Source organism: Aquila chrysaetos, chromosome 10 (genome assembly GCF_900496995.4).
Source record: "Aquila chrysaetos chrysaetos chromosome 10, bAquChr1.4, whole genome shotgun sequence".
NCBI lineage: Eukaryota > Metazoa > Chordata > Aves > Accipitriformes > Accipitridae > Aquila > Aquila chrysaetos.
Genome location: NC_044013.1, coordinates 37,296,221 through 37,321,530, shown reverse-complemented (window position 1 = coordinate 37,321,530; position 25,310 = coordinate 37,296,221). Strand labels below are relative to the sequence as shown.

At 42.7% G+C, this 25,310-nt stretch overlaps 1 protein-coding gene across 6 annotated transcripts in view; it reads left to right on the top strand.

The window, feature by feature from the left end:
* Positions 1-25,310, top strand: part of MYO1C (myosin IC) — a 58,494-nt gene that overhangs the window by 20,312 nt on the left and 12,872 nt on the right. For 2 of the 6 annotated variants that reach the window (XM_030027171.2, XM_030027170.2), the window contains 14 exons: positions 13,243-13,302; positions 14,476-14,631; positions 15,252-15,367; positions 18,781-18,979; positions 19,908-19,988; positions 20,770-20,949; positions 21,155-21,253; positions 21,514-21,627; positions 22,170-22,241; positions 22,541-22,660; positions 22,891-22,973; positions 23,668-23,773; positions 24,144-24,224; positions 24,606-24,697. In XM_030027171.2, the coding sequence (XP_029883031.1) occupies positions 14,506-14,631; positions 15,252-15,367; positions 18,781-18,979; positions 19,908-19,988; positions 20,770-20,949; positions 21,155-21,253; positions 21,514-21,627; positions 22,170-22,241; positions 22,541-22,660; positions 22,891-22,973; positions 23,668-23,773; positions 24,144-24,224; positions 24,606-24,697 (1,469 nt within the window). In that variant the 5' untranslated portion in view covers positions 13,243-13,302; positions 14,476-14,505. Of the gene's footprint in view, positions 1-4,939; positions 5,275-13,242; positions 13,303-14,475; positions 14,632-15,251; positions 15,368-18,780; positions 18,980-19,907; positions 19,989-20,769; positions 20,950-21,154; positions 21,254-21,513; positions 21,628-22,169; positions 22,242-22,540; positions 22,661-22,890; positions 22,974-23,667; positions 23,774-24,143; positions 24,225-24,605; positions 24,698-25,310 lie in introns of all 6 variants that reach the window. The other 4 variants (XM_030027167.2, XM_030027169.2, XM_041126735.1 and 1 more) reach the window with 3 other exon arrangements.

Genomic DNA, 25,310 nt, shown 5'->3' with positions numbered 1-25,310 from the left:
ACTGAGCTTGAGAAGAAAAGAAGGTTAGTGTTCTCACTGTTGAAGCTTTCTTGAAACAAACAAAACCAGTATTGACAGTTTTAGGCATTACAAAGCATAAATTAGAATCCAAAATAATAATTTAAATATTCTTTGTCTTCTGGTTTTTGAACCCTTTTGGCCACACCTAACATATTTTTAAGCTTTTGTCTATAATCGTGCAAACACATTCACACAGAATCAGAGAATTCAGAGAACTCATGAGGTCATGAAGTTTGCAGTAAAATTAAGGAACTTTACCATCTTGAGGCGCTTTTTGAGTGAGTATAATGGGCTTTTGATTTAACCTTTATAGGTCTGCAGTTTCATAACTGACCTGGAATGTTGTGTATTCAGGGACCAATGTCCTCTGTCCCACCTTCTGTTCCTAACTACTTGTTTGGGGGACAGCTGGCTACTCTTTGCATGGGGAAAGAGGAGATGCATTAATACAAACAAAAAGAGGGTAGAAAACAGACAATTCTTAGCAGAGCTAATGGTATGAGGAAGAGGTGCTGCCTTGTTATCAAGCCTGTTGCAATATTTAGTGTTGGTTCTCTGGCAGGGTGTTGATTATCCAGTTATCGTGCAGTCAAATGTTCATCCTCTGCTGGAACAGGGCTTTTTTCCTAAGCAATGGGCCAAATGTCCTTCAGAACCTCCAGTTTTCTGCTATAGGGTGTCTTAGGAATGTGAAGCATTTTAATCGGTTTTAGATCAGTATAGTCTGGACAGCAGGACACATGTGATAGGTTAAAGAAATTTCTATTTTTTGTTTAAGACGTTCCTCTGACCTGCAAGAGGAAGGACTCTCAAATTCCTGGCCTGTTTAGGGTGGTTTGTTTCCCATGGTATCTTTGCCAAGTGCTTTCTAATTATGGAATGTGTGTTATTCTGTAGTTCTTTTGCAAGGCAGAAATAATGAATATTATAAAAATCCAGAAAAAAGATATGCATTGATCGGTGAACTCGACATCTTTTGCTTTTGGAATAATGTAGATGTGATCCACATTGATTTTTGAATAGCATAAACCCAAGCCAGCATCTCTTACCTCCAGATTTATATTGTGCAGTGGAATCTGCACAGCAGAGGGGAAGGCTGGTTTGCTGATGCCGGTTTCATGGGGCCAAAATCTTTTTTTTTCAGTAGAGCCAGTGCTTGCGGGTGTAGCTTAGCAAGTCACGCACTGCTCTGTGAGCCTGTTGGAGCAGGGCTGACAGGAAAGGTTTCCAGTCGCCTTGCTTTGAATGTGAAATTGTATGCAGGGAATCAGCTGCTTATCAGCAATGAGCAGAGCAATCCCTGGTGCTCTAATCCAGGGTTTATATGAGTCACTTCTAACTGGTGAGGCCTGGAAAACTTGATTCATACCTCTGCCTGTAGTTGCCTGTAGTAGTGATACAGACCTAGCCAGCCATCCTCAGCAGAAATCACGGACAAGGGCTGGGCTCTATTGCTGGAAAGGAACAGCCTGGTTTTATCACCTTAGTAGTCCGGGATCAAGATCTTTTAAATCAAAATCATGTTGGTTATCTCTGCTTTCCAATTATTTTTTCCTCCCAATTTAGGCTAACGCACACACAGAAGTGTTTTCCTTGCCAACAAGAGCTGGGCAGTAGTTTGACTACAGAAAAAAAAAAACCTTCTTGAGTAAAGGTCTTCCCAGTGAATAAATACATAAAAGGGTTCTCCTGCATAAAAAAGCCAAGGGAAACATGTAAAAAATGTACTCCTGAATATTGGGCTCTTGTATATTTTTCTCTTACATGGCATTTTTGGTGATGAGATGTGTTCTGAGAAGTGTTAGGAGGTGTAAAGTACCGGAAAGGTAAAGTTGTTAGTGTGAAGGTAACTCTGTGCTAATACATAGCTTGAAATTGTAACATGAGTTTTATTGACTCTGTTGTTTGGCTACAACTAGACTGATTTGAGAAATTATGATGGAGAACTGACATTCTCCTCCTGAAGAATTAGTGCTGCCAGGCTACAGCTCTAATTATACTTGGAGAACTGCTGGCTCGGGGCTTGCTGTTGTGATTTAGTAATGGCTAATGAGGCGCAGTTTGGGAAATGTAGCTTAGATTACCTTTGATTTTACCTGTGCTCCTGTGCTGAGCAGGGCTTTGGAGTATTGTCTCTTTCTTTCAATGCTCTGAAATAGACCAATGCTAAACCCACCTCTGAAATGTGTCCTGAGGCTGCCTCTGTTAATAATTCACCTAAATCCTCAGTTGGTTGATGATAAGAAGAGAATAAAGATCATGGCAAATAGTTGTGCAAGAACTGAGAGGCAGTACGAATAATTTTTCAAAATGGAATCTAATGAGGGCAGAAGAGCTGGTGGCACCACAGCTCTCTTCAGAAGCGTTATCCAAGCTTCATCACAAATCCTTGTAACCGCTGGCACCTTCTTCCTGTGACGAATGACACCCACCACAGCGCAGGATCTCTGGGATCGATGCCTTGGGTCAGAGCTAATTAGAGAGGAGTGCTGCACTGAACCACTGACAACATCTGCTACATTTCTTGGGTTTTAAATAGCCTCCTGTCTGAGTAGTGGCCATGCACAGTCTTGTTTTACTTTAAAAAACTTTAAAGTAAAGCAAATAGTAGCTTTTTGATTTAAACCTTTTTACTTTAAAGCTTGACTTTACCCTTTCTGTAATAGAATTTGAAAAGTATGCATTTTTATAAGAAAAATACAAAAAGCAACAACGCTCTTTAAGCAGAGCTCACTCCAGGTAGTGCCAGTCAGGAAATATCAGCGATTGAGCTTGGGAATGATTTAATGCCTCTGTGTGTTCAATGGTTAGAGACCCTGCCTTTTGGTGTTGCAAAACTTGGGTGACGACTGCCACGAGGGACCACTTTAAATGGATTCCAACAACTGAGATGCTTGCAAATGTTGGGTTTGGGCAGATATGTAGAGTAGCACTGCATGCTGCCTGGGGTCCTGCAGTCATATCTGATCTGAGACTAATACACCTAAAAAGGCTCTTTGGCCCTTAGAGAAAGAGAATTGGTTTATTTCTGCTTTCATCTGTTATCCTATGATCATGAGAAAAGCCTTCCCTACTTAAGAAAAATAATGTCCTCCAAAAGAGTTTCATAATGACAGAAGTGCATTATTCAGTTTGCCACCTCTGTTCACCTGCGTATGGTAGTGAACTGTTGATGATAGCTGACACTCCTTCAGTGTGATACCTAAATTTCAGAAGTATTTGAACAGATGCAAGAGAGAGTCTGCAGTAGTCTCTTTTCAGAAGATGCTGCACAGCAGGAAAGATTATGTTCCCATTCATTTTGATAAGGTTCTTGTGGAAAATTAGGTGGTGTTTGGATCAGGCTGATGTTTGCTCAGTGCAGATGTGGCTGCATGCATTTAGAGCAAATGAGCTCTGAAAACTCAGCTGATGAGTTTGTAGCGTTAGACTAAGTTTGAGACCACCTAACTGGAGGTGCAAGTTTTGCCTTGTGTGCGTGGGCAGGGCCTTGTATGCTGTGGATAAACCTGCATCTAGTTTGTAGTCATTTGCCATGCTCTTGGCTAATTGTAGAGTCCCGTATTACAGATCACTCGGAGAGGAGTCCGTTAGGAGGGTGGTATAAGGAGAAATGGGTGGCAGTATGCTTTGTGCAGATTGTGATTATCTGTGTTGGGAGACTTGCAGACAGAAACCCATCGTGTTCGTTAGCTGCTACGAGTCAGATCAAACGGCTGACTAATTTTTTTAGTCACTGATGCTTGGAAATGGCAGGTCCTCTGGCTCAGGGCAGAACTCATCTCCTTCAGGGGTCTGCCTGGCCTCCTGTGCAACTGCCAGACAGCAGCTTTGTATGCTCATAATGTGAACTACTTGCAACCTGAAATACCTGAAGGTATTTGGCTGGGCCCTGTTCTGGGGCAATGTGCTGTCTGCAACAGATCTGTAGCTTTATTTGCTATATCTGTTATTCATTTTAGGATGGGCATATAGCTTAGACCATTGAGGAGCAAAATAATTAATAGAATCATAGAATAATTTTAGGTTGGAAGGGACCTGTGGAGATCTCTGGTCCAACCCCACTTTCAAGCAGGGCCAATTTAGATCAGGTTGCTCAGGCGTTGTCTGGTTGAGTCTTGAATAACTCCAAGGATGGAGTTTCACAACTTCTTGGGGCCCCTGTTCCAGTATTTCACAGCACTCATTGTGAAAAAAAATTTCCTAATCTCTCATTGGAATTTCCCTTCTTCCAGCTTGTGTCCATTGCCTCTCATCCTTTCACTTTCCACCTAATGCTAGCAAAGGCTGCATATACGTTTTTGATTTTGGTCAGAATGCTCTTATCTCTGGGTGATGATGGTTTTTCACGCTCTTGGTGTAGCTATGGCCATTAATTTTTTTTGTGTGAGACCAAACCCTGATGGCCTCAGAGACAGGTAAACATGCTACTTCTGTTTGCAAGGGCTGGAGACCAAGGGCAGCAGTGGCTTGACTGTGTCCTACTAGGAAGGGTCTTAGTAGTGCAGGTTATTTTATGATAAGGACCTCGGGGACCTCCATGTAGAGTGGGTGTTTTGAGGGTGGCTGTCTCAAACTGTTTCTGGAATAAAATACTGCTGAGCCAGTACGCTAAGTCCTTGCAGGGACAGTCAAGGCAAACTATGTCTTACCCCTGGACTCTTTGTGGTCCTTTGATTTGCTGAGAGAGTGATTACAAGTGTAATTGTAAGCCCAGGAGATTTTGCTGTGGTGGGGTGAGTTGGGAGTGGGTTTGGGGAGCCCTCTTGATGCTGCTGCTGTTTCAGTGCAAAAACTTGCTGTAATGGAGCATATCGCTTCCTGTCCTGTTTGCTGTGGTTTTGCGTGTTGGGCTCTGCACCAGGTTTTCCAGTGCCTGTGATTACTTTTCTTTCCGTTTTTCCCTGTCATTGGGCAGCAGGGACTCCGCACCAGGCTGCAGGCAGAGGACGGCTGACTTGTTTTCTCTTGGACTGCCTCTCATGATCTGTGCACGTCGGTCTCTCCTCTTTGGGAGGGGAGGAGAGTTCCTCTCCTTCTTCTTGGAAAACGCCCTCTCCAGGATGCTCCAGTAGGAGCTGGTGGGAGGGAGAGAGTTCTGACTGCACCGAAAATGTCGTGGAAAAAAAAAAAAAGGCAACTGACAGAAGAGAGAACTTGTCCTCAGATTCCTGCTTTTTGCAGCAGCGTAAACTAAGTCTCTGCAAGTGCTGCGGGAGCTGGCAGGAGGCAGAAATGAAGTTCAGAGGCGCGGTAAGATTTATTCAACTGTTTTGGTGTTTTTGCAGCTTTCAGATGTGTATCTAGTCTGAGAAGAAGGGAGATAAATTTTCAAGGTTTCAGCAGGAAAGTGAAATGCTTCAGCCTGCTTTGCGAAAGACCCCTTCATTGGAAAGTTATGTGAAAAGGGTTTAAATAGGATAAAAAACCCAGGAGATATATGTTTTGAGGAGGAAGCCAAGGTGAGAGTTGAGAAAGTGGGAAGAGAGGGGGAAAGCCATGCTCTGCATTAGGGGAGAAGAAAGGGTGGAGCTTTTGCTTGGGTGGAAGGGGCATGAGGATGTGAATGTACCCTACTGGTACTGGGCTCTACTTGTGTCCTTCCCAGGGACATGGGCTTCTTTTTCTGTGACTACCACACTAAGGAATGGCAGGAAATACCTGCTTAAGGACTCATGGCCACTCGGTTCCTCCGGGGTGTATTTACTTTAGCAAAACTTTGTCCACATTTTAGCGACAACCAGAAAGCCTGGGTCTGTGTACGGCATTGCAGGACAACCACCGGGAGCTTAGAAAAATGAGTATGTGGCAAAAGATTGAGAGGACTAGGGTTGTTACCTGGAAAAAGAGATGAGTAAGAGAGGAGGATTAGAAATAATATATACAATAGTGCCATAGAGAAGGCAGATCGTGAGCTCCCTTTTTCTGTGTTGTAACATAGGAAGAGGGACATTCAGTTAAGTTAAAAGTTGCCAAAGAGATGCAAAGATTATTTTAATACGGTGTGTAATTGGGCCATGGAATACATTGACACTGGAAGATCTGGATGTCAGGAATGAGGGAACATTATAAAAAAGTGTATGTGGGCTTTTGACTGGATAAGAATGTTCAAGGCTTTGATTGGTAAACTTACCAAATTTAGGAAGAGAAGGATTGAAAACATCATGTATGTAGATTGAAGCAATTCTCTGACTGTTGAAGAAGAGTTAGCATGGGGCTTGGGGTATCCCATACCTGCTCAATCTAGAGATCCTTGCATGTTTTCCCAAATAGTCTAGTGTTGCCCACTGTCTGAGGAAGGGTCTTAGTGATGAAGGGAAGCACAAAGCTTCTGGAGGACCCGCCTAGTCCCTCCCTGCAGCAGCAGATTTGAAGGTGGAGATGATAGTGCTTGAAAGGCTTGTGCTTGGATTTCTATTGGCGTGGAGGACAGTGGGGCCAGCAAACCTCTGTACAGCAGTGGATATAGAGAAAGGTTTTTAGATGTGATACACGAGAGTGCGATAAGCAGTGATGTTGTCTAGGGTGGTGCTTGATATTCCCCAAGAGAACATGTGGGTGTGAAGTGCCCTTCACGTGCCCTGGGAATGCACTGCAGTGCTTGTTCTGTTTGGAAAGTTTTACTCTCTTTGAAAGACATAATGGTCTGAAATGGTTGTGTGGGGTGTGTGGAATCCAGTGGAGAAGGTGGGAACATCTGGTGTGGGGAAGGGCAGAGTCCTGCAAGAGTAAGAGTGTGAGACCTGCAGTATTGGTAGTGAGAGAGGCAGAAGGATGCATTTAGAGGGGAATACAACGGCAGTTATCAAAGAGCAGTGAATAAGGGCGCAGGGTCAGCACCCCGTTGCTGCAAGCAGGGAGGCAGGAGGAGCAAGTGCATGCCGTGATTTTTATCTGTAGGCCAGTGTTTGAGTTTCTCCTCCCCTGTCACCTGCTCCATCTGATCTGGAAGGCAATGGCAAAACTTATTTGGAAGGGCAGTGATCTGAGTTTTTGGGTTTTATGCTATCTGTTTGGCTTCTGAAGCTACTGTGGGATGCACAAGCCCGTGACCTGAGGTCACAGGTAGTAGTACTGCTATGTATACCGTGATCAGCAACATCATTTAACTAGCAACAGCTTGTGTCATCTGCTCAGGAGCAAAAATGTCAGCTCCCTAAATATAGAAATTCAGTGTATTTACTTTTCCAGCCTTGGTGATCTTTCTGGTTTGCCTAGTTCATTTTTCTTACTGCTGTTTTATATTTAGCTTGTTGATGGAAATATCAGCATCCCCTCTTAGGGCTAAACATTTTTCTTCTCCTTAAATCAGTTCTTATAACTACTTTTTTCTTTTCACTACTAATTGCTTCTCTTTTTTTCCTAACTTACCACCCTCCCACCCCCCAAAAAAAGTAAAATCTAGAAAACATAATTATGTTATAAACATTGAACAAATGATATTACCTGCTTGCCATGCAAATCCATGGCTTTCTTTGGTTTCTGGTCCATCATAATTTGTATTTCTAATTTAGATTTGAGCTCCTTAGAATGGATTCTTACTGTTCTAAATGTTGCAAGTGTCAAATGTCATTGATAATATATTAAAGAGTCATCATTAGTTGCAGCAACACCCACACGCTGCATTATTGTTTTTCAAAAGATTAAAATTTTGCTTTCACAGTTCTAACTCCCAACAACCTATGTGCGTTAATGGATACTTAAAATAATGCACACGGTGTGATACATTGCTCATGTTTCCCATTCTGCTTTGTATTTTAGGGTGGGAGATTAAATGGTTTTGTAGCTTGGAAATTGAGGGAGGCAGAACTTCAACTTGTAGGCAATTTGCTAGTGGGTACATAGCAAATCTTTGTGAGAGCAGAATAAGCTTGCTTACCCTACATTTCTGATAATTTTATGTTTTAATGTATTGCAGTTTGTCTCTACTTAAATCATGGAAGACTTAATAAATTGTTTACAGAAATTAGTCAAGGAAGTGGCAATTCTTTCTCCTTAATATATATTTTTTTTTTAATAGTGTGTTCTATAGATAAATCCATTTAACACGTGTTTTAGGATCAGGAGGGAAGTATCAGAGAGGGAGAACCAGGTTCTGAGCATGGGCAACTGCTCCCCAACTCCAGACATTCTTTTGTTGGCCATGTATTGCTCTAAAAGAAGCAAGAATAAAAACCGATTCTGCTATAAATGGTCCTTGAGTGGCAGCTGCTGACGTGGTAACTTTTTTCGCAAGTTGAAGTTGTTGCCTTTAACTCTACTAGTCTGTGTCATCAGAGTTGTTACCAGGTTTTGATCCCACTTAATTTGACAGTTCTGATTTTTCTCAAGTTGTCTGCTCAGAACAGCTTATCACCTTGTGGGAAATCCTGCACTCTTCATTAGGCTTAGGTAGTTAAAAGCAAAATAAAATGTTTCATTTAGTTGTTACATTTTTTTCATTAAACAAGTCCAATACATAAGGTTTGGGTCATATAAATGATTGAGCTCAGATGGCTTCAGAAAGTGCAGATAAATCCATGTGGTTGGTCGCAGAGGATTTTTACGTGAGATACGGAGCTGCCTCTTGGGGAACCCTCTTTCCAGCCCAGCTGTTGACTGACAAGAGTTTTCTGTGTCCAAAATGTGCAGCTAACTTTTCAGTGTGGCGAAAGGGAGGAGGATCCTAAGTGGTTGCACTTCAACGTGTCAGGGATTCGCTGGCAGGTGGCAAGTGCTTGACTAAGATCCCTTGGTCCAGGTCCACCACAGTTGTTTTCATTATTGCTTTCTCTGTGTAAAAGGAAAGAGGAGCTATCCCATTCTGCACCTCAGGAATTGAGGCCCTGGATAAAATAGTTGATTTTTGTCTGCTCTGCTGTCTAGCCCATGCTGTGTCCAAACCCTTTCCCAGGCTGTAGAGTGGAGTAGAAATCAGAGGAATTTTTTTTTTCCTTCCTGCAGCTTTGGCATGGCAGTGAAGAATGTCATACTATCCAGGAGACAAATGTGTTTTAACTGCCACCTCCCCACAAGAAGTTCGTTCTTGGTTTAGACTTCTTATTGTCTTCCAGAATCTAATCTGAATTTCCCTTCCCACTTATATTTGGTTCTTGCCTTTTCTTCCGTTCCCGGCTTTGTAACTATTTCTGGAACCCACAGATCAATCATCTATTGCTTGATATTGAGATAAAGATGCCTGCCTCTTTCTATAGAGCACCTGCTTCCTGCGGTTGTTTTAGTGTAAGTCTCCTGGTCTACTGAATGGATACTAGCTAATTTGTAAAAATGCACTGTCAGAGGAAAATACTAAAACATACATTTTAGATGTAGAAGCAGAAACCTTGTTTACGTTGTGTGACTTTTCTTCTACATCAGATGATTATAAAGGTTCCCTGCTCCATATGATACCATTCACTTTGAGAGCTCCAGGTGTTTTCACATGTATCACTCACGGATGCTCCAGGAAGGAGTGAGAGTTGCCTGCGCTGCCAGGTGCTGCCTGTTCTCTCAGCAGGCAGCAGCGCTTGTGTGTCTGGAATTGCTGTGCCGACACTGACCGCTCAGGTATCCCTCTGGGAAAATCAAGGCTGGGAAATTTTGATGTAAAGGACTCCTTCCTTACACGCATGTTGGGCTACTGGGTATTGCATAGCCACAGACCAGCTGATGGGCAAAGCAGTGGCGGGAGTTTCTTGCTCAGTTCACATCAGCCCTGAACTCCTGTGCTTGTGGCAGAGTTGCCCTCCGTCTTGCATTACAAAAGAAAATTTCCCCGATGTGCTCAGATTGACTGACTCAAGTACTTTGGTTTTTGTCGTGCAGAGCAAAAGGTCTTGGTTTTCATTTTTGAGGTGTATTAGATCTCCCAAGTCTGAAGCAGAGGAAAGTCTTTATCATACTTCAGCATTTAGCGTCATTTAAAAGAAAAATATTTGTTTACACCTTCACAATAATAGGTCAGAGGCTTACTAGTTCAGTTTAGGAAACTCTTTGGTATAGTCTTGAATGCTTTTGTACTCCCAGGAGCTGTTTGGGAAGGGTATTTTCTGGTCTTGTTGACTCTGTTGTATGAACACAAAGAAAGTCTGGAACCTCAGCCAACATAAACCTGGCTCTGCAGGCTGCGTTCAGCAGCACCAATTTACACCAGCTGAAAGTCTTTCCCAAAATTTAATCACACGGAAGAAAAAGGCATGTGGAAGTAGTACCGATTTGGTAATTGCACTGGCTTGGTCCCCACCATTCAGGAGTGACAGCTTTTCCTTTGCTGGCAGTGAGCCACTGTTGTGCTGACGGCTCTGGAGAAGAGATTAAAAGCAAAGAGTGGGTTAAAATAGTGTGGGAATGAGTCCCTTGGAACTTTACCGCTGGGTGGGTTTGAGAAACGGAGTGGAAAAAGTCAGCTTGTACTCTGTTAAGCAGGAGTGACCATTAGGACAGTGATTTTAGTATGGGATGAAAGGCAAGTTTGAGAGAGGGCACAGGCGCTCCTAAACCCACAGGCACCAAGATCAGATGGAGTTTGCTCAGATTTTTGTAATTCCCTGTTTGCAGCCTGTGCTGGGTGTTGTGGCATTGGCACGGTATATCCTACAAAGGTTGGGATCCTTAGCCTGGTCCTCCTTTTGATTCCTATAGGCAGGGTGAAGTTGCAGATGGTGGAGCTAACCTAACTACCTGTTGCTGTCAGAAGGGCACTGTGCTCCCTTTCCTCCTTGCCCTGGGTCTGACACTCCCCTTGATCCCATGGTATGGTGATTCAGCTCACTATGTTGACAGAAAACTACCAGCTTCTTTTTTCCTGGTCATTGTTTTGCTGGCTTAGTGAGTTGCGTCGGTTCAGCCTAGAGACAGGTAATTGCTTGTGTGAGCACATGCCAGGGAGACAAAGTCCAAAGGAGGAAATGTGTTCCCGTTTGGTGGTGTTGAGCCTTAGACTTGCCTTTTAGGTGATAGTTTCACAAGCACTTAAAAATGGCAGGAACTGGCCCGGCTGCTGAAATGCTTGCTCCTCCCCGTCTCCGTTGTGGTTCCCAATCTTGTGCCACTGTATCTGTTAGCCATTGTGAGTGATGATGTGTGGGAGAAAGACCTGGATTAAAATAAAAAAGAAAAATCGGAGTTAGTTTTAATCCGTGTCAGATTTCCAGTCTAGTTCATTGCACAAGTACTAGAGCCAGTGCAAGCCAAAGGGTGCAGCTGCACAGAGGGCAGGTGGGACGGTGCTTTTGTCTGTGTTCTCACTGTTGGAACAGCTCGTCTACCACTGTGCTCTCTTAGCAGCTTCAAGAAAAACTGATTTTCACAAGGAAGGGTCTAAACAGACCCTCACAGCCTCTATTCTTCTAATTATCTGGAATACATACTCCCTGCCACAGGGCTTTCAGAGTTGTCCAAGCTGATCTCTTGCATAGCACAGAGCAGAGGATGTTGTAAATGAACTGTACGTCAGCCGGAGGCGTTTTAGCAGGGATAAATCTGTCCTCTGCAAAGATGCTAAGGGAGCCAGTTCTGTCCATAGGCAAACTGCTTTAATGGTTTATTAGCTTTACTCTAACATATTTAGCCCCCCACCCCCGAGTGGGTTTTCTAGCATTAATTTACAGCCACCAGATTTGATGTCTGCCTGCTAACACAAATAACCAACGTTTTAGTTATTTTAATTTATTCAGTGCCTTACTGTAACACTCATCATTCAGTAGGAACATATGGTCATCATTGTGATTATTTTTTTTCTAAGTAGTGTCTTCTTTCCCCACTTTCTTCTGCATTACCGCTCTGTTTCCATTTTGCAAAAAGAATTTACATTCACCTCCTTTTACATTGCATCTGTTGACGTTATTGGCAGTCAAATAGTTAATGTTGACATTTTAAGTTGGTGGTAGATTTGGACATAAGCAATAAAGCAAATGAGCAAATGCTGGCACAGAGAAGCACATATTGCTCAGCTGTGGTTTATGACTGATGTTTATATTTGCATTGAACTGAGGCTTGGGAGGGTACAACACTGTGATTAAAGTTTATATTCTGGAGAGTCTGACTGCATCGCGTCGACTAGGTAACCTGGTCACATTTAATTATTGCTGAAAAGTTGCATTTAGGTTTTTTTTTTAAACTGACTGAAAATTTCAGGTACTTATTTTGTTCTCATGGAGAGAGGTTGGAATTGAATGAGGAGAAAAAAGCATGGAGGAAACTGAAAGCTACTTAGCCTTAAATGCCTGTCCCAGAGGAGGCAGCCGAAGTGCAGTTTTCTGTGTTATGAGTAGGATAGATTGCTTCTTCCTTAGGCTGAATGTGTACAGCTGGGATCAGTTTGTCCTGAGCTGGAGGGAGTGGCTGATGAAAGAGCTGCTGAAACTGCTAAGTGACGTTTTCTGTGAAAGTCTTTAGGATTATATAAACTTGGATTAACTGTGCAAGGGTGTAAGTTTCTCTTCAGTCATTTTTGAGGCAGCTGTGTTTTAAAACTGTATTCATAAACTTACCCACTTGAAAACTAGTTATTTTCTTTTGGTTTTGTCTTTGTTCCCATTACCTTGTCCAAAACCTGCTCCAGGATTGCACTGCTCTGGTAGAAGGATTCTAATTTCTAGGCAGAGTTTATTTGTATGTGATTTATCTCTATTTCTTTTGCCAGTGTTGTCCTTTATCTCACCACCTTCCTTCTCTAGGGCTTATGCCTTTCCTCTTCACCTTGGCAAGGAGGGTAGAAGACGACAACAAAGCACTTTGCTGAAGGTGTGGAGGAATTGGCTTAGAAAGTTTTGGGCATTTTAAAAAGATTACTTAATGACAGTACCTGCAGAATTCCTCTGAAACGGGATCTTTCAAAGCTGAGAAATCAGGCCTTCCAGACCATGAGACTAATTGGAAAAAATAAAAAGGGAAATTAAAATGATGTTTCTTTGTGGTGTTTGAGCCATTAGAGTGGGTCTGGATTTGAGATTTCCAGGAGAAACTGATTTTTCTTTCTGAAAGCTGCTAGTTTAATGCAATCACTTATGCCCAGGCACTGGGCTTTTGGGAAGGAAGTCAATTATAACTTGCAGAAATAGGCAAAACTGCAGTCGTAAATGATTGGTAACGCTAAACAACTGCAGATTGAGGGGATTTGCACCTGTTTGGGCCCAAATTTATACTTCAGTGGGTCTTGCCTTTATTACTACTTAACAAAACTTAAGGTAAATTTTCTTCTGACCAAGGTTGTTTTTATTTTTTTTCCCTGCACGCCATCAGTCCCCGTGCTCTGACCACTATTATATCTTGAGAAGGAGCAGAAAGGAACTACCTGACAACGTGAGTCAGCAAAAATCGTCTACATCATTGTGCAGGGTTTTGGGGCTGGACAATAGTATTGCAGCAGGGATCCGGCATTCCCGGTTTGTAACAGTGCTGCAGGAGAGGGTGGCTGGTTATTGCTATTAGTGCGTGAGCCTGTTTATGAACAAGCACCAGTGGTGTTTGTGCCAGTGATGGCAACGTCCCAGAATATAAAAACAGATTCTCTGAAATGCATTAGTGCTTTAGGGAGAAGATTTAGGAGAAGGGTGCTTGCTGTAAGGATTTTGCAAAGTAAGAAGGATTTAAGAATATGATAAGGAAATGCAGACAGATGTGAGGCAGATGGTTTAATACATTGTATCTCCAGCCTCTGATTTCTGTAGTGTCTCTCGTCTTCTATGCCTTCTACATCGTCTGTCTGTTGTGTAGAAATTTTCCCTGCAAGTAGCGACTGAGTCACTTGGTGCACATTTCCTCTCCCTGTTTTAGTATGTGAGGTTGAATGAAGAAGTCAGCAGACCTGTGTTTTCCGAAGATGGTTGTGTCTGAACCACATCACATTGAAAATGTAACCTTTAAAAGAGGGTCAGGGAATAGAAGTTGCTTGGTGCATGGGATGATGTTAGTGTCACAGTCTAAATTCAGTGGCATGGGATGCAGAAATGCCCATTTCTCATTAGTTCTGAATCTTCCCAGAATTTCCCCGCTGAATATCTTGTGAAGGCTTTTAAATTGGTCAGCAATGTGAAGCTCTTTGCTCATGAGATGAATCATCATTAGTCATAAAAGATTCCTTACCTCAATGTCTTCCTGTGATGAGAGAGGAAAGTAGAGAGAACACATTTCAGCCTCACTCCTGCTAAAGGATGCCTGGGAAAGGAAATCCAAGTTTTATTCTCTTTATGAAATGCTTGTTTGATTGATTGATTGATTTAAAGTTATTGGAAATTTAGCACTAACTTTTCCCTAATGCTGGCTTGTCTTCCATCAAAGCAATTAGTATAAGCCTGTTGATAAAGGGTTAGTATACACTGACTAGCGTTTTCAACAATAGTGGGGTTATTCTAACATCCTCTCCTGTTTGTAGGTTGTCCATGGGGAATTGTGGTTAACGGTTCTTGTGGACTCAGTGAGCTGCGTACAAAACCACAGACAGATATCCCAACCTTCCTCTGCTTTTGGTTGCAGGGAGCGGGGACTAACGGTATTCGGCTGACCATGGAGAGCGCTCTGACAGCCCGCGACCGTGTCGGGGTGCAGGATTTTGTCCTGCTTGAGAACTTCACCAGCGAAGCAGCGTTTATTGAAAATCTGCGTAAGCGCTTCAAGGAGAATCTGATCTATGTGAGTTCATCAGTGACCTGAATTTGGGTGTTTGCTGCAGAAGGCATACCATAGCTTTGCTCTGCAGTTGGATTTGGAAATGGTGGTATCAACTTTAATAGGCCATGGTTGCTTGTGTCAGAACTAGTCTGGGATACTGTCATGTTAACAGATGTAGGGACTCATTGCAGTGCTCCAGTTGAGGTCTGCTGGCATTTACAGGTCTTGTCAGCACTGGAAATCCAACTCACACCACATTCTTCCATTTCATGATTTCACTCTGTGGTGGACTTTCAGCAACCCTAGGCTTGAATTTGATCCTAATTGGTATATATACAGAAATACCTATGTCAGAAATAATCCAGTATTCTTGCTTGTTAGAAGCATGAAAACCGTTTGCAGGTGCTGTTTATCCAGCAAGGATAACATGTCTAGCGTAACTCCCCCAGTGTCATTCTCACTGCACTAAGAGGTTGCTTCTTCAGCACCCTTGGCCTCTTTGGACGCCCTCAGCGGCATCCCCAGTGCAGCGCCGCAGGCAGCCCTTGTCAACAGCATGCAGCCTTCAGAGCAGTCTGGGCTCTCAGAGAATCTGCTGCCAGACCTTCTGTAACCTCTCTGCTTTGTGTTCTCTTTTTCAGACATACATTGGCTCGGTTCTGGTGTCTGTTAATCCATACAAGGAACTGGAAATCTACAGTAAACAGAACATGGAGCGATACCGTGGTGTCAGCTTCTATGAAGTTTCTCCTCACCTGTGAGTGGCCTGTGGGTAAACAGTGCAGTTTGTGCCATTCCCACGCAGGCGTGTGCAATAATGACATGTGAAAACAAGCAAATAGGACTTGTCCTCGTCCCAGATGCAGCGCTAAAAATCATAGGGATATAAAGGATCCTTCGGAGGGTGTGGTGTATGGCTCTTTCTATTCCTGTTCCTCTCTCCAAAGAGGATGAGTTGCCTTTGCAAGAGCAGTATTTGGAAAGGGAGTTGGTTCCTTCCTGGCTGGAGGAACAGAGCTGCTTACCCAGCCCTGGCAGGACAGGAGTTCATTGTTCCAGGGTTACTTGGGGTCTGCGTGTCCGGGCTGTGAGTTTCCCCTGCTGCTACATCGCTCATTCAGCATAAGGCTAGCTAGGGGAAAGAGTGTGTCTATATGTGTGGTGGTTTCTTTCCTACCTCTGCTGTTACTGCCTGACCAATATTTATCTGGTATTTCCCTTGTTGCTAAGATACCATCAGCCTGTTGGAACAAGGAATGTATTTATTTACATGGTCTGGCCTGGTGAGCATTCCCAATTTCCCATTTAAAAAAAAAAAAAGTTTGAGGTTTAAAGTTATTTTTGAAAGCATTTGAATTTTTTTATCAGACAGAAAGAGAAAGATGACTGAGAGCACAAGACATTTGGCTCCAAAATGTTTTCTTTCAGGACAAAGGGCCAAATTCTGAGCACCTCTTGGAGGTTTTTTTGTGGTGTGTGTGTGTTTTTGGCTTTTTTTTTAAAGAGGTCTTGGAAGAGTAAACGATATTATTGAGCGAACTGCGTGGATTGTTTCTTATTACTGGCACATAGCCCAGGAGAGTAAGCAAAACAGAATGCGCTGCAAGCACAGAGAGGGAGAGAAACACCATTACTTGGGAAAGTCTGAGCACTTGAAGTTGTACTTGTTAAGATAAAAATGTGATTTTTATAGTGTTTGAGGCTTTTTATGTGGACCTATACGGGGAACAATTAAACCTGAAAAAACCTGCATTCAAACCTGCTAAGTTCGCCCCTTGATCTAGATGTGTCAGTACGTGGTGTCTGTGTGCCCCAACTAAGAGATCCGCCCCGACTCAGTAACTGGCAGTGGCTTAAATCAGCATCAGGCAGTTCGTGGCGAGGAAGAGAGAGGGTGCAGGGGCAGCAGCTCCGGCCGCAGGCTGTCCAGCCTCACCCCCAGCCTTAACTCCGCTGTCGACTCTTACTCGCAAATTGTTGTTGCCGCATGGGTTACCTTCAGTCCTGCCTTCCAGGCGGAGACCTGGCCTCGATGCAGCCACTGTTGCCTGTCATCAGGGCACTCTTAAGGGCTTCTTTGTCCTTAGGTGAGAATTTTGTGACTCTCTGGAAAATCGTTGGGACTTTGCGGCTACCTTTTTATTTGTGTGCAGTAGGTACAGGACTGAGCATGATGGCAATGCTCACACATAACATGAAGCGCTAAGCAGATATGCTTTAATTCCTGTACATGCTACACAAGGTGACTTAAATCACAAAGCAGCTGATTATTTCTTAGGCTGTTCTCTTTTCTTGTTTTAACTAGTCCCATAGGAAATGCAAAATGTGCAGCTCGTAAGGAAACCCTTGAGAACTGCGGTACCGAATACCAGTGTTGCTCCAACTGGGAAAACAGTATTTTTTGTTAACTGTTTTTATCGTTCCATTAAAAAAATTACATTATTTGATTATTTACATTACATTATTTGATTATTTACATTACATTATTTGATTATTTATGCATTTAAAAATACTCTGAGGAGCACTGAAACAATCTGTAGTGTAGTACTCTGTGCTTCTCCTTTTACAGTGTTTCAGGTGTCTTTTTTCCTCTTTTTCTTATTCTAAACTGATTCTAGAAAGCCAAAATACTTCAAGATGGGTATTCCAGTGTCTAAATAGTTTAAGGCTAGGCCTGAGCAGTGGGTTCTCTGGGAAGTGCGTCACATGTAGTCATTCAAAGGAGAAAAGTTATCCCTATGGGCTTGAAACGCAGCATACTTCCCAGTGTGATCTGTCACATCCTGTCCTATTTATAGCCTGCTGGGGGCTCAGAGATGGTGACTACAAATGGGACCATAAACATCTTTAAGTAAAGTGATTCTGTATGTGGTATGCATGACTGCTAGCTTTCTGCTTGAACTTACAGTACTATAAAAGCACCCAATAAAGGCACGCAGTCTAGAGGTAGTTCTTAAAATTTAAATGAAATTTACATTTATTCAGCTGTTTTCAAAATACTCCAGAGACAGAATTTGGATGGGAAGAGAAGGGCTTGATGACTTTAGTGGGGTAAGTGTGCAGTTGTGTTGCTAGGTAGCTCATTGGTGTTGCCTTAGCACCAAGTATTAATAGACTTGAGAAGGCCACGGCTGTTATTTTGGTGTGATTATTTCTAATTAATTTCACAGCATGAAAGTTGGGGGAAAAAAAAAAAGCAAAGCTACTGAAAGGCTGTCAGGTGTATGAAGACAGGATATTTGCTTGATTACCACACGTAAGACAGCTGAAAATATTGTTATGGAGGTCTTATATGAGAGCATCGTGAAGGGCTAACGCTCCTCTTCTTTTATCCTCTTCCATTGCACCTATCTGGGCTAGTTGCCACCGTTGTCAGGCTCGTCCTCCTGCTCTCTGGTGTTGTAAAAGTGTGTGTGTGATTCTTGGTGTAAGATCCCGTCTGGTCTATCACAGGGAGGAAAAGAGAAAGAAAAAGCAGCAAAGGCAGAAGCAGGGCTCCAGAGCCAGCAGCAATAAACTCTGGCTGTATGCAGGCAGGAGGAACCATCTGGTATTTTGGGTAGCGTTTGGCCTAAGTTGGATGGTAGCTTAAGTAACCTGCGGGATGCTGTGCTGGCTTATCCCATTCTTTCTAGAATCCAAGAGAAGCTGCGAGAGGTTGGGCTACTCTGGAGCCACATTATAGGAGCCACCCAGATAGCAAAGTGCAGTTATGACCTTCTGAGCATGTCATCACTTAAAAGATAAGCTAGAATAAAGATTGATGGAAAACAAGATGTTTCTTGAATGTAAAGCTTTTTTGTCCTGCGGTACCAATGTTGAGAGATCATGCGTATTTAGAAAAGTAAGTTTTTATCTGCACCATTTAGTCATCTTCTACAGAAACTCTTTTCATCACAGAGAGTCAAAAGAACAATTTTTAAAGGAATTTGATAGATTTGTGCTATCGCCCTGCAGAAACTTGGCTCAGTGGGTAAGATGTATATAGAAATGTCAGCAGTCTCCCGTGTCATCACCAGTGTGCGGAAGCAGTATGCTCCAGCCCATGGGCACATACTTCTTTTTGCAGTGTCTCTGCTAGGGGTTCACACCGTGGGATAGTCTTAGCTGAGGAGTCTCTGCCCTTCACTTGTGGAAACAAACTAATGCCTGATTATCATTGTCCCTTAGCTACGCTATTGCAGACAATTCGTACCGCTCCCTGCGCACGGAGAGGAAGGATCAGTGTATTCTGATCTCTGGGGAGAGCGGGGCTGGCAAAACGGAGGCCACCAAGAAGATCCTGCAGTACTATGCCGTGACCTGTCCAGCCAGTCAGCAGGTTGAAACCGTGAAGGACCGCCTGTTACAATCCAATCCCGTCCTGGAGGTAACTCTAGAGCCCGCACCGTGGAAACTTGACATTGAGTCATACCGGCACCGCTCACATTTTCCAGCTGAGGGGGTGGGGGCAGCTGGACCCCACTGGGCATGACTGAGCTGTCTGTGCAGAGCGGATAGTGTATTCCGGGAACGCTGGTTCACGGCACATGGGCAGATCGTTTGCACTGCACGCAGGGGAATCCCAGTCTGCTTCCAAGCCAAGGAAATGGCCGTCTGCTGCTGAACTCACTTGGCCCTTTCCAGTCCACCAGGAGCAATTCTGGAGTGGCCGGGCTGCAGGGAGAGAGAGGCATTTGGCGTGGGAAGAGTTGTGGTGCGCTGCATAAGTTTGCAAAGCCAGAAGCGGACGCGTCTGCTGTGGGCAGCGTTGCCCTCTGTTAAATGCATTTGTGGGTGTGTTTTCTAGTGCTGTGGTGTCCTCTAGTGTCCAGTCCTGCGCTGTCTTTGTAGTTCCCTTTGATATTTCTGCTCTGTGCTCAAATGCGAGCTGCGTGCATGGGAAAGGTGTGCTCCCCATGAGAGAGGAAAGCCTGGCAGGCCTCGGCCTGTTAGGAGAGCGCCTGCCGTGAGTGGAGCTGCGGGTGACTGCAAGCAAATAGCTGTGATGAAAGAGGAAGCTTTGAAAAGACTGTCAGACATGACATATGTTGTCAGCAGTGAACTGGCATTAAAATAAGCTTGGTACGGGGGGTGGAAATGTTTTCAGAGGCATGCTCCATCTGCAGTGCTTGCACTGGGTGTAAAGATCAGCATTAGAATTTGGGTAGCAATCTGTTTCCTTCCTGGTTTCCCTTGCTAAAAGGAAAAACTTGGGCTTTAATGGCTGTAAAGAAACAATTGGCGACTTCACCAGAGTGTTTATAAATAATCTGATTTGATACTTATATATTTTCCTCTGATCGTTTTCGTTTCAGGCCTTTGGAAATGCAAAAACCCTTCGGAATGACAACTCCAGCCGATTTGGGAAATACATGGATGTGCAGTTTGATTACAGGGTAACTTAAAATCTGTTTTATACTTCAGAACTGCTCCTGGTCATAGCAAGTCTCTGTTGCCTGTGCTTTCTTGTACTGATGCGTGCATGGAGTGATTGTTTTGCGTTCCCTTGCCAATGGTGTAAGCAGAGTCTGTGGTAGCAAAGTTTGGTTCCAGAGGATTTTATAGTACACACTTTCCTTTCCTCCTTCCCTCATTTCTCTATATAAGGAGACAGATTAAATCCTCTTATTTCTAGGGTATATGTGCACCATGCAAATGGATGCTCACAAACTAAAGCCACATAAGCCAGCTGCAATCTGAAGATAATCTCTATCCTGTGTAACTTTGCATAGCATTTGTTTCGATTCTGATCCAAATTGTCCCATACTATGAAGACGAACATAGTGCAAGAACCAAGTAGCTTGGGATACTGCAGTCGTTTAAATGTCTCAGTATGTAATCCCTCCACACTCACGGTTTTGTTGCTTTTCCTTTGTGTTGAATTCCTTCTTAGAAGGAATTTTACACAAGTAAAGATCCCATTCAGTATGTGCTATAGCCACGATCTGTATAATGGTATGTTATTGTCACTTGATTGCTCATTTTGCCTACACTTCAAAACTCAAATTGCCACTATGTTTTAGCTGAAATAGAGATGTGATACAAAATGACAGATGGTTTTCTGTCTTCTTGTAGGCTATCATTTTGTATCCTGTTTGTCTTTGAATAGACCACCAAGAAGCGGAAATATTTTCCTCTATGTTGATGAACTATTTCAATGTATCTGGTTTGATTTAGGGGGCTCCTGTTGGGGGCCACATCTTGAACTACCTCCTGGAGAAATCCCGAGTTGTGCACCAGAATCATGGAGAGAGGAACTTCCACATTTTCTACCAGCTGCTAGAAGGAGGGGAAGAGGACTTACTGCGAAGGCTGGGCCTTGAAAAGAGCCCACAGCAGTATCACTATTTAGTAAAGGTGTGCATTAACTAGTAATTCTTACAATATCGTTCTATTATAGGACCGATATATTCTCAGTTGACTTTGTAGTTTCCTTCCCTCACTTTAAAAATAACAGTGAGATGACTGCTATAAAAAGAAACATATGGCAGAAGTGTATTGAGCATGAGTAATATATCTTTGACAATTATTTACTTATTTATATCAAACTGTGTCTTTTTAGGGTCACTGTGCAAGGGTCAGTTCCATAAATGATAAAAATGATTGGAAGATTGTGCGAAGAGCCCTGTCCGTTATAGGCTTCAATGACAACGAGGTGGAGGTAAGACATGTTTAACAGCACAGCTGATTTTCCTACTCTTAAGGAATTTTTCTGCTTTGATTTGTTATTTCTGACCAAAGGCAGCATTCAGAGTGAATGTATTCTCTGCAAAAATCCTAAAAAAAAAAAAAAAACCAACCAAAAAAAACCAAAACCCAAAACATTCTCATAAAATGTTAATTAACACAAAAATCTCACTGCCTTTTCTCACTGTGTGTTCGTTTCATCATCCTGGTTTCTGCCTGTTGCTTCCATCCTAGGATTTGCTGAGCATTGTGGCTAGCGTTCTGCATCTGGGGAATGTGCAGTTTGCTGCTGATGAGCAAGGAAATGCTCAAGTCACTACAGAGAATCAGATTAAATACCTGGCTAGGGTGAGTATCACCAGTTAGAGATGTATTACGTTAAGTATGAATTAGAGAGGTTTTTCCTTATTTTGGACTTGGTACCATCATATCATTTTAGAATATGATTTAGAAGTTTTAATAAACTTACTTTTATTTGACTTAAATAAAATGCAAATATTAACATCAAAACCCTTTAATTGACAACTTCTCTATTTATCACTTGATCCACCACAGACTTGAGGTTTTCACCTTCAGGCAGTGGGGTAGGAATAGACCTACTCCGGAGAAGAGTTTTAAAGAACGAACCCTGGTGGCTTTGCTTAGTCAGTTCTTTGTGCCAGAACAATCAAGCCAATTTATTTGTTAGGTCATATCACTGCCAGAAAGGAGGTGGTGTGTGGGAGGAAAGGGAAGGATTGACGTCGCAAGAAGTCTTGCAGTACAAATGGGAAAATAAAGGGTTGTTTCACTGGACTGTGCTTTTGAGGACTAGCCTTTCTGATCTCTTAAAACTATTACCGATAAATTGAACGTACTGCTTCATAATTTAATATTCTACTGCTTTGCAGCTTCTAGCAGTTGAAGGCTCTGTTCTTCGAGATGCGCTGATCCACAAGAAGATCATAGCAAAAGGGGAAGAGGTAAGAACATGAAGCGGGATCCCCAGTGGGGAGGCACACGGAATTAAATCAAGCTAGCGATACACTGTCGGCTCTTTTACCAGGACTAAAGAGTTCACTTCTCACTTGTCAAAGGAGGTTGTCAGTGCAGGAGTCCCACAGCCTAATGGTGACTTGCAGCCTGTACCGCTGGGAGACAGTGATGTGAGCTGGACCCAGACAGGATGCCGTTGAGTGGGTGTTTATTAACAATGAACTAGGGAAACTTAATCCCTCAGTGGAATGGCTGTTGAACGGCTGTTTTCTCCTTCTGCATGCAGCTAATCAGTCCTCTGAACCTGGAGCAGGCAGCCTACGCAAGGGATGCACTTGCTAAGGCAATATACGGACGCACTTTCTCCTGGCTGGTGAACAAGGTTAACAAGTCTCTTGCTTACAAGGTAAATGAACCTTTTGTTTGTCGATGTCCAACCAAGCGTGAAAGGAAGTTTTGAATCTTTTAGCTGCAAACAGAGAAATGGTAAGGTCCATGCTGTACAATGATTTCTAAATTAATTTGTTTTCCATTAAGAAGAGGGTAAGGAGTAAATGCTGTGACTAAACGGGTAAGATCCAGTGATGGATTGTAGCTTTGCGTAAATATAGACATTTATTTTTTGCCCTATTGCAGGAAGGAGAGTTTCCGGGCTGGAGAAGTACAACAGTTCTCGGGTTGCTTGATATCTATGGCTTTGAGGTTTTCCAGCACAACAGGTTTGTTTCAGTCAGTGTCTTTTGAGTAAACTCTGCATGACCTCGTTCATTATAGTGTTTTCTCTCCGTTGTGAAATAAGGTATTATTCTATCTCTGATCTCTTAGTAAGAGAGAGAGATGATGTTTCAACTTCAGGAAATCAGTTGAATAACTGATAATCCCAGGGCTTCTAACACTTGGGACATCCAGCTAATCTTTAGCATTTACAGCTGTTAATGTTCCTGGTATTTTTAAAGAGACTGTTGTCTTTTGGGGGCATATTCATGCGATAGCTTGAGCTATGCCTTTGTCCAGCTCTCTGGCACAGTGGTGGCTGTTGTGGCATCTTTCCATGGTGGTGCGAATGGGAAAACACAGCTATAAATCTCCGACTATGTCGGAATCTGGAACCTGACTCTGGCAGATAGCAATGAACTGAGACTCTCAAATTTGCAGTATTATTGGGCCCTTCTTAAAGGTTTTTGTGTTTCTCTGTGTTGCACCCTTCACGTCCGTTTTTTCCTCCTTCTGGAACTCTTTCATGAGATCCACTAAATAATAGACTTAATAAATCTATACATTCAGTATATAAATATTTCACAAAATCTATTTCTCTTGATTTACACAGAGGTATTCATGCTGCTGCCCACTAATTATAGCTTCTTTTACTCGTGGTACAGTGTTAGTGATTATTTTTCTGATTTTTGTTTGCAGCTTTGAGCAATTTTGTATTAATTATTGTAATGAAAAATTGCAGCAGCTCTTCATAGAGCTCACATTAAAGTCAGAGCAAGAGGAATACGAGTCAGAAGGCATAGCGGTAAGAGCCAATATCATCACTTCCACTATCTCCTTTGTAGCACCTCCTGCAGGCCAGGGGACAGATTAGAAAAGGAGCTGCTCATAATGGTCTGCAAAGTAAATGAATCAAAGAACTTTCCTTTTTCCTTTCTTTTCAAAACACTTCGGTAACTCTGTCTGATACAGCTAGAAGTGAGTAATGCCATTCTAGTCTTTGATAGAAAAAAAAATGGTTTTTAGGAAAACAAATTTGATGAGTGAAAAAGCTTTGTTTCAGATTTGACAGAAAGATTATTTAAGTACAATGCTGTCTGAAATGTTCTGAAATTTTCGTGGTTTTTTCCAGTCTAGAATTGTTTTGACCCAAGAGTGCTTTCTTGTCTTTGTAGTGGGAACCGGTTCAGTATTTCAATAACAAAATAATTTGTGATTTGGTGGAAGAGAAATTCAAAGGCATCATTTCTATTCTGGTGAGTTGACACCTTTTTAAATTAAAAATTTGGAGCAGTGTAGTGGAAAACAAGGGGAAGAAAAAGGTCTAAGCTTATATTAAGATTAGTTGGGCAGGTGGGAAGAGCTACGATACACTGAACAGTGACACCATGAAAAGTCATATTGTATCACCTCCCTCTGCTCTTGGGAAAGAAGCTTCCAATCCAGGCACTCTGGAAGGAGGAAAGTGTTTTCCTTTCCGGCTCAACAATTCTTCATTTGTTGAACTAAGAGCTGGCTTACCTGTTAAAAGGCCAAAGGGTCAAATTGGGGCAGTGTTTCAGTGAGACAGAATTAGAGCTAGCCTGTGTGCTGACAAGCGCAGTAAGAAATCAATACTAGAATCTGTGTGTTTGTAGGATGAAGAATGTCTGAGACCTGGGGATGCCACAGATACAACATTCTTGGAGAAACTGGAGGAAACTGTGAAGAACCACCCTCATTTTCTCACGTGAGTGTCCGCATAGCTGAGGGCAGTTACGCTGGTAGGATCCAAGTGTGTGATAGAGCCTAGAGCTTTAATTATGCCTAGATAACATTATAACTCATTGTGTGTATAGCAGTAGCATCCTAGGTATACTGAGTCCCACATAAAAGATGATCGTGTTTTCTTTTGCAAAGAGATTAGATTGTGAGTTAAGGTAATATAGAATAAGTTGTCAACGCTGACTGCCTTGCTTTTCTCAAGACTATGCTTCAGAATACAACAGGAGCAACAAAACTTTTGTTACTGACTTGCCCCTTCACTGATCTCTTTCTGACATCCTACTGCTAATATGTCCAAGGAATTTGCAGGCTTGCAGCTTCTTGGCTTTTCCAAGATCTGGCCCAATACTTCAGGTCTGACAAACTCTCTGGTTTGGAATATTAGGCCAGATCATTCCCCAGCGTTGATGACCCAAGTCAGGCCTAGGCATAACTAGAACATGGAGCAGAATTTTACTGGTAAAGATAGTGTTCAGAGGTGTATATGCATTAGAATGATTGAAGAAATGTTAGTGCTTTTGAAATTGAGAGATTTATATTGCACTAACTCACTTTTGTGCCCATCTCCTTCCCAGAAG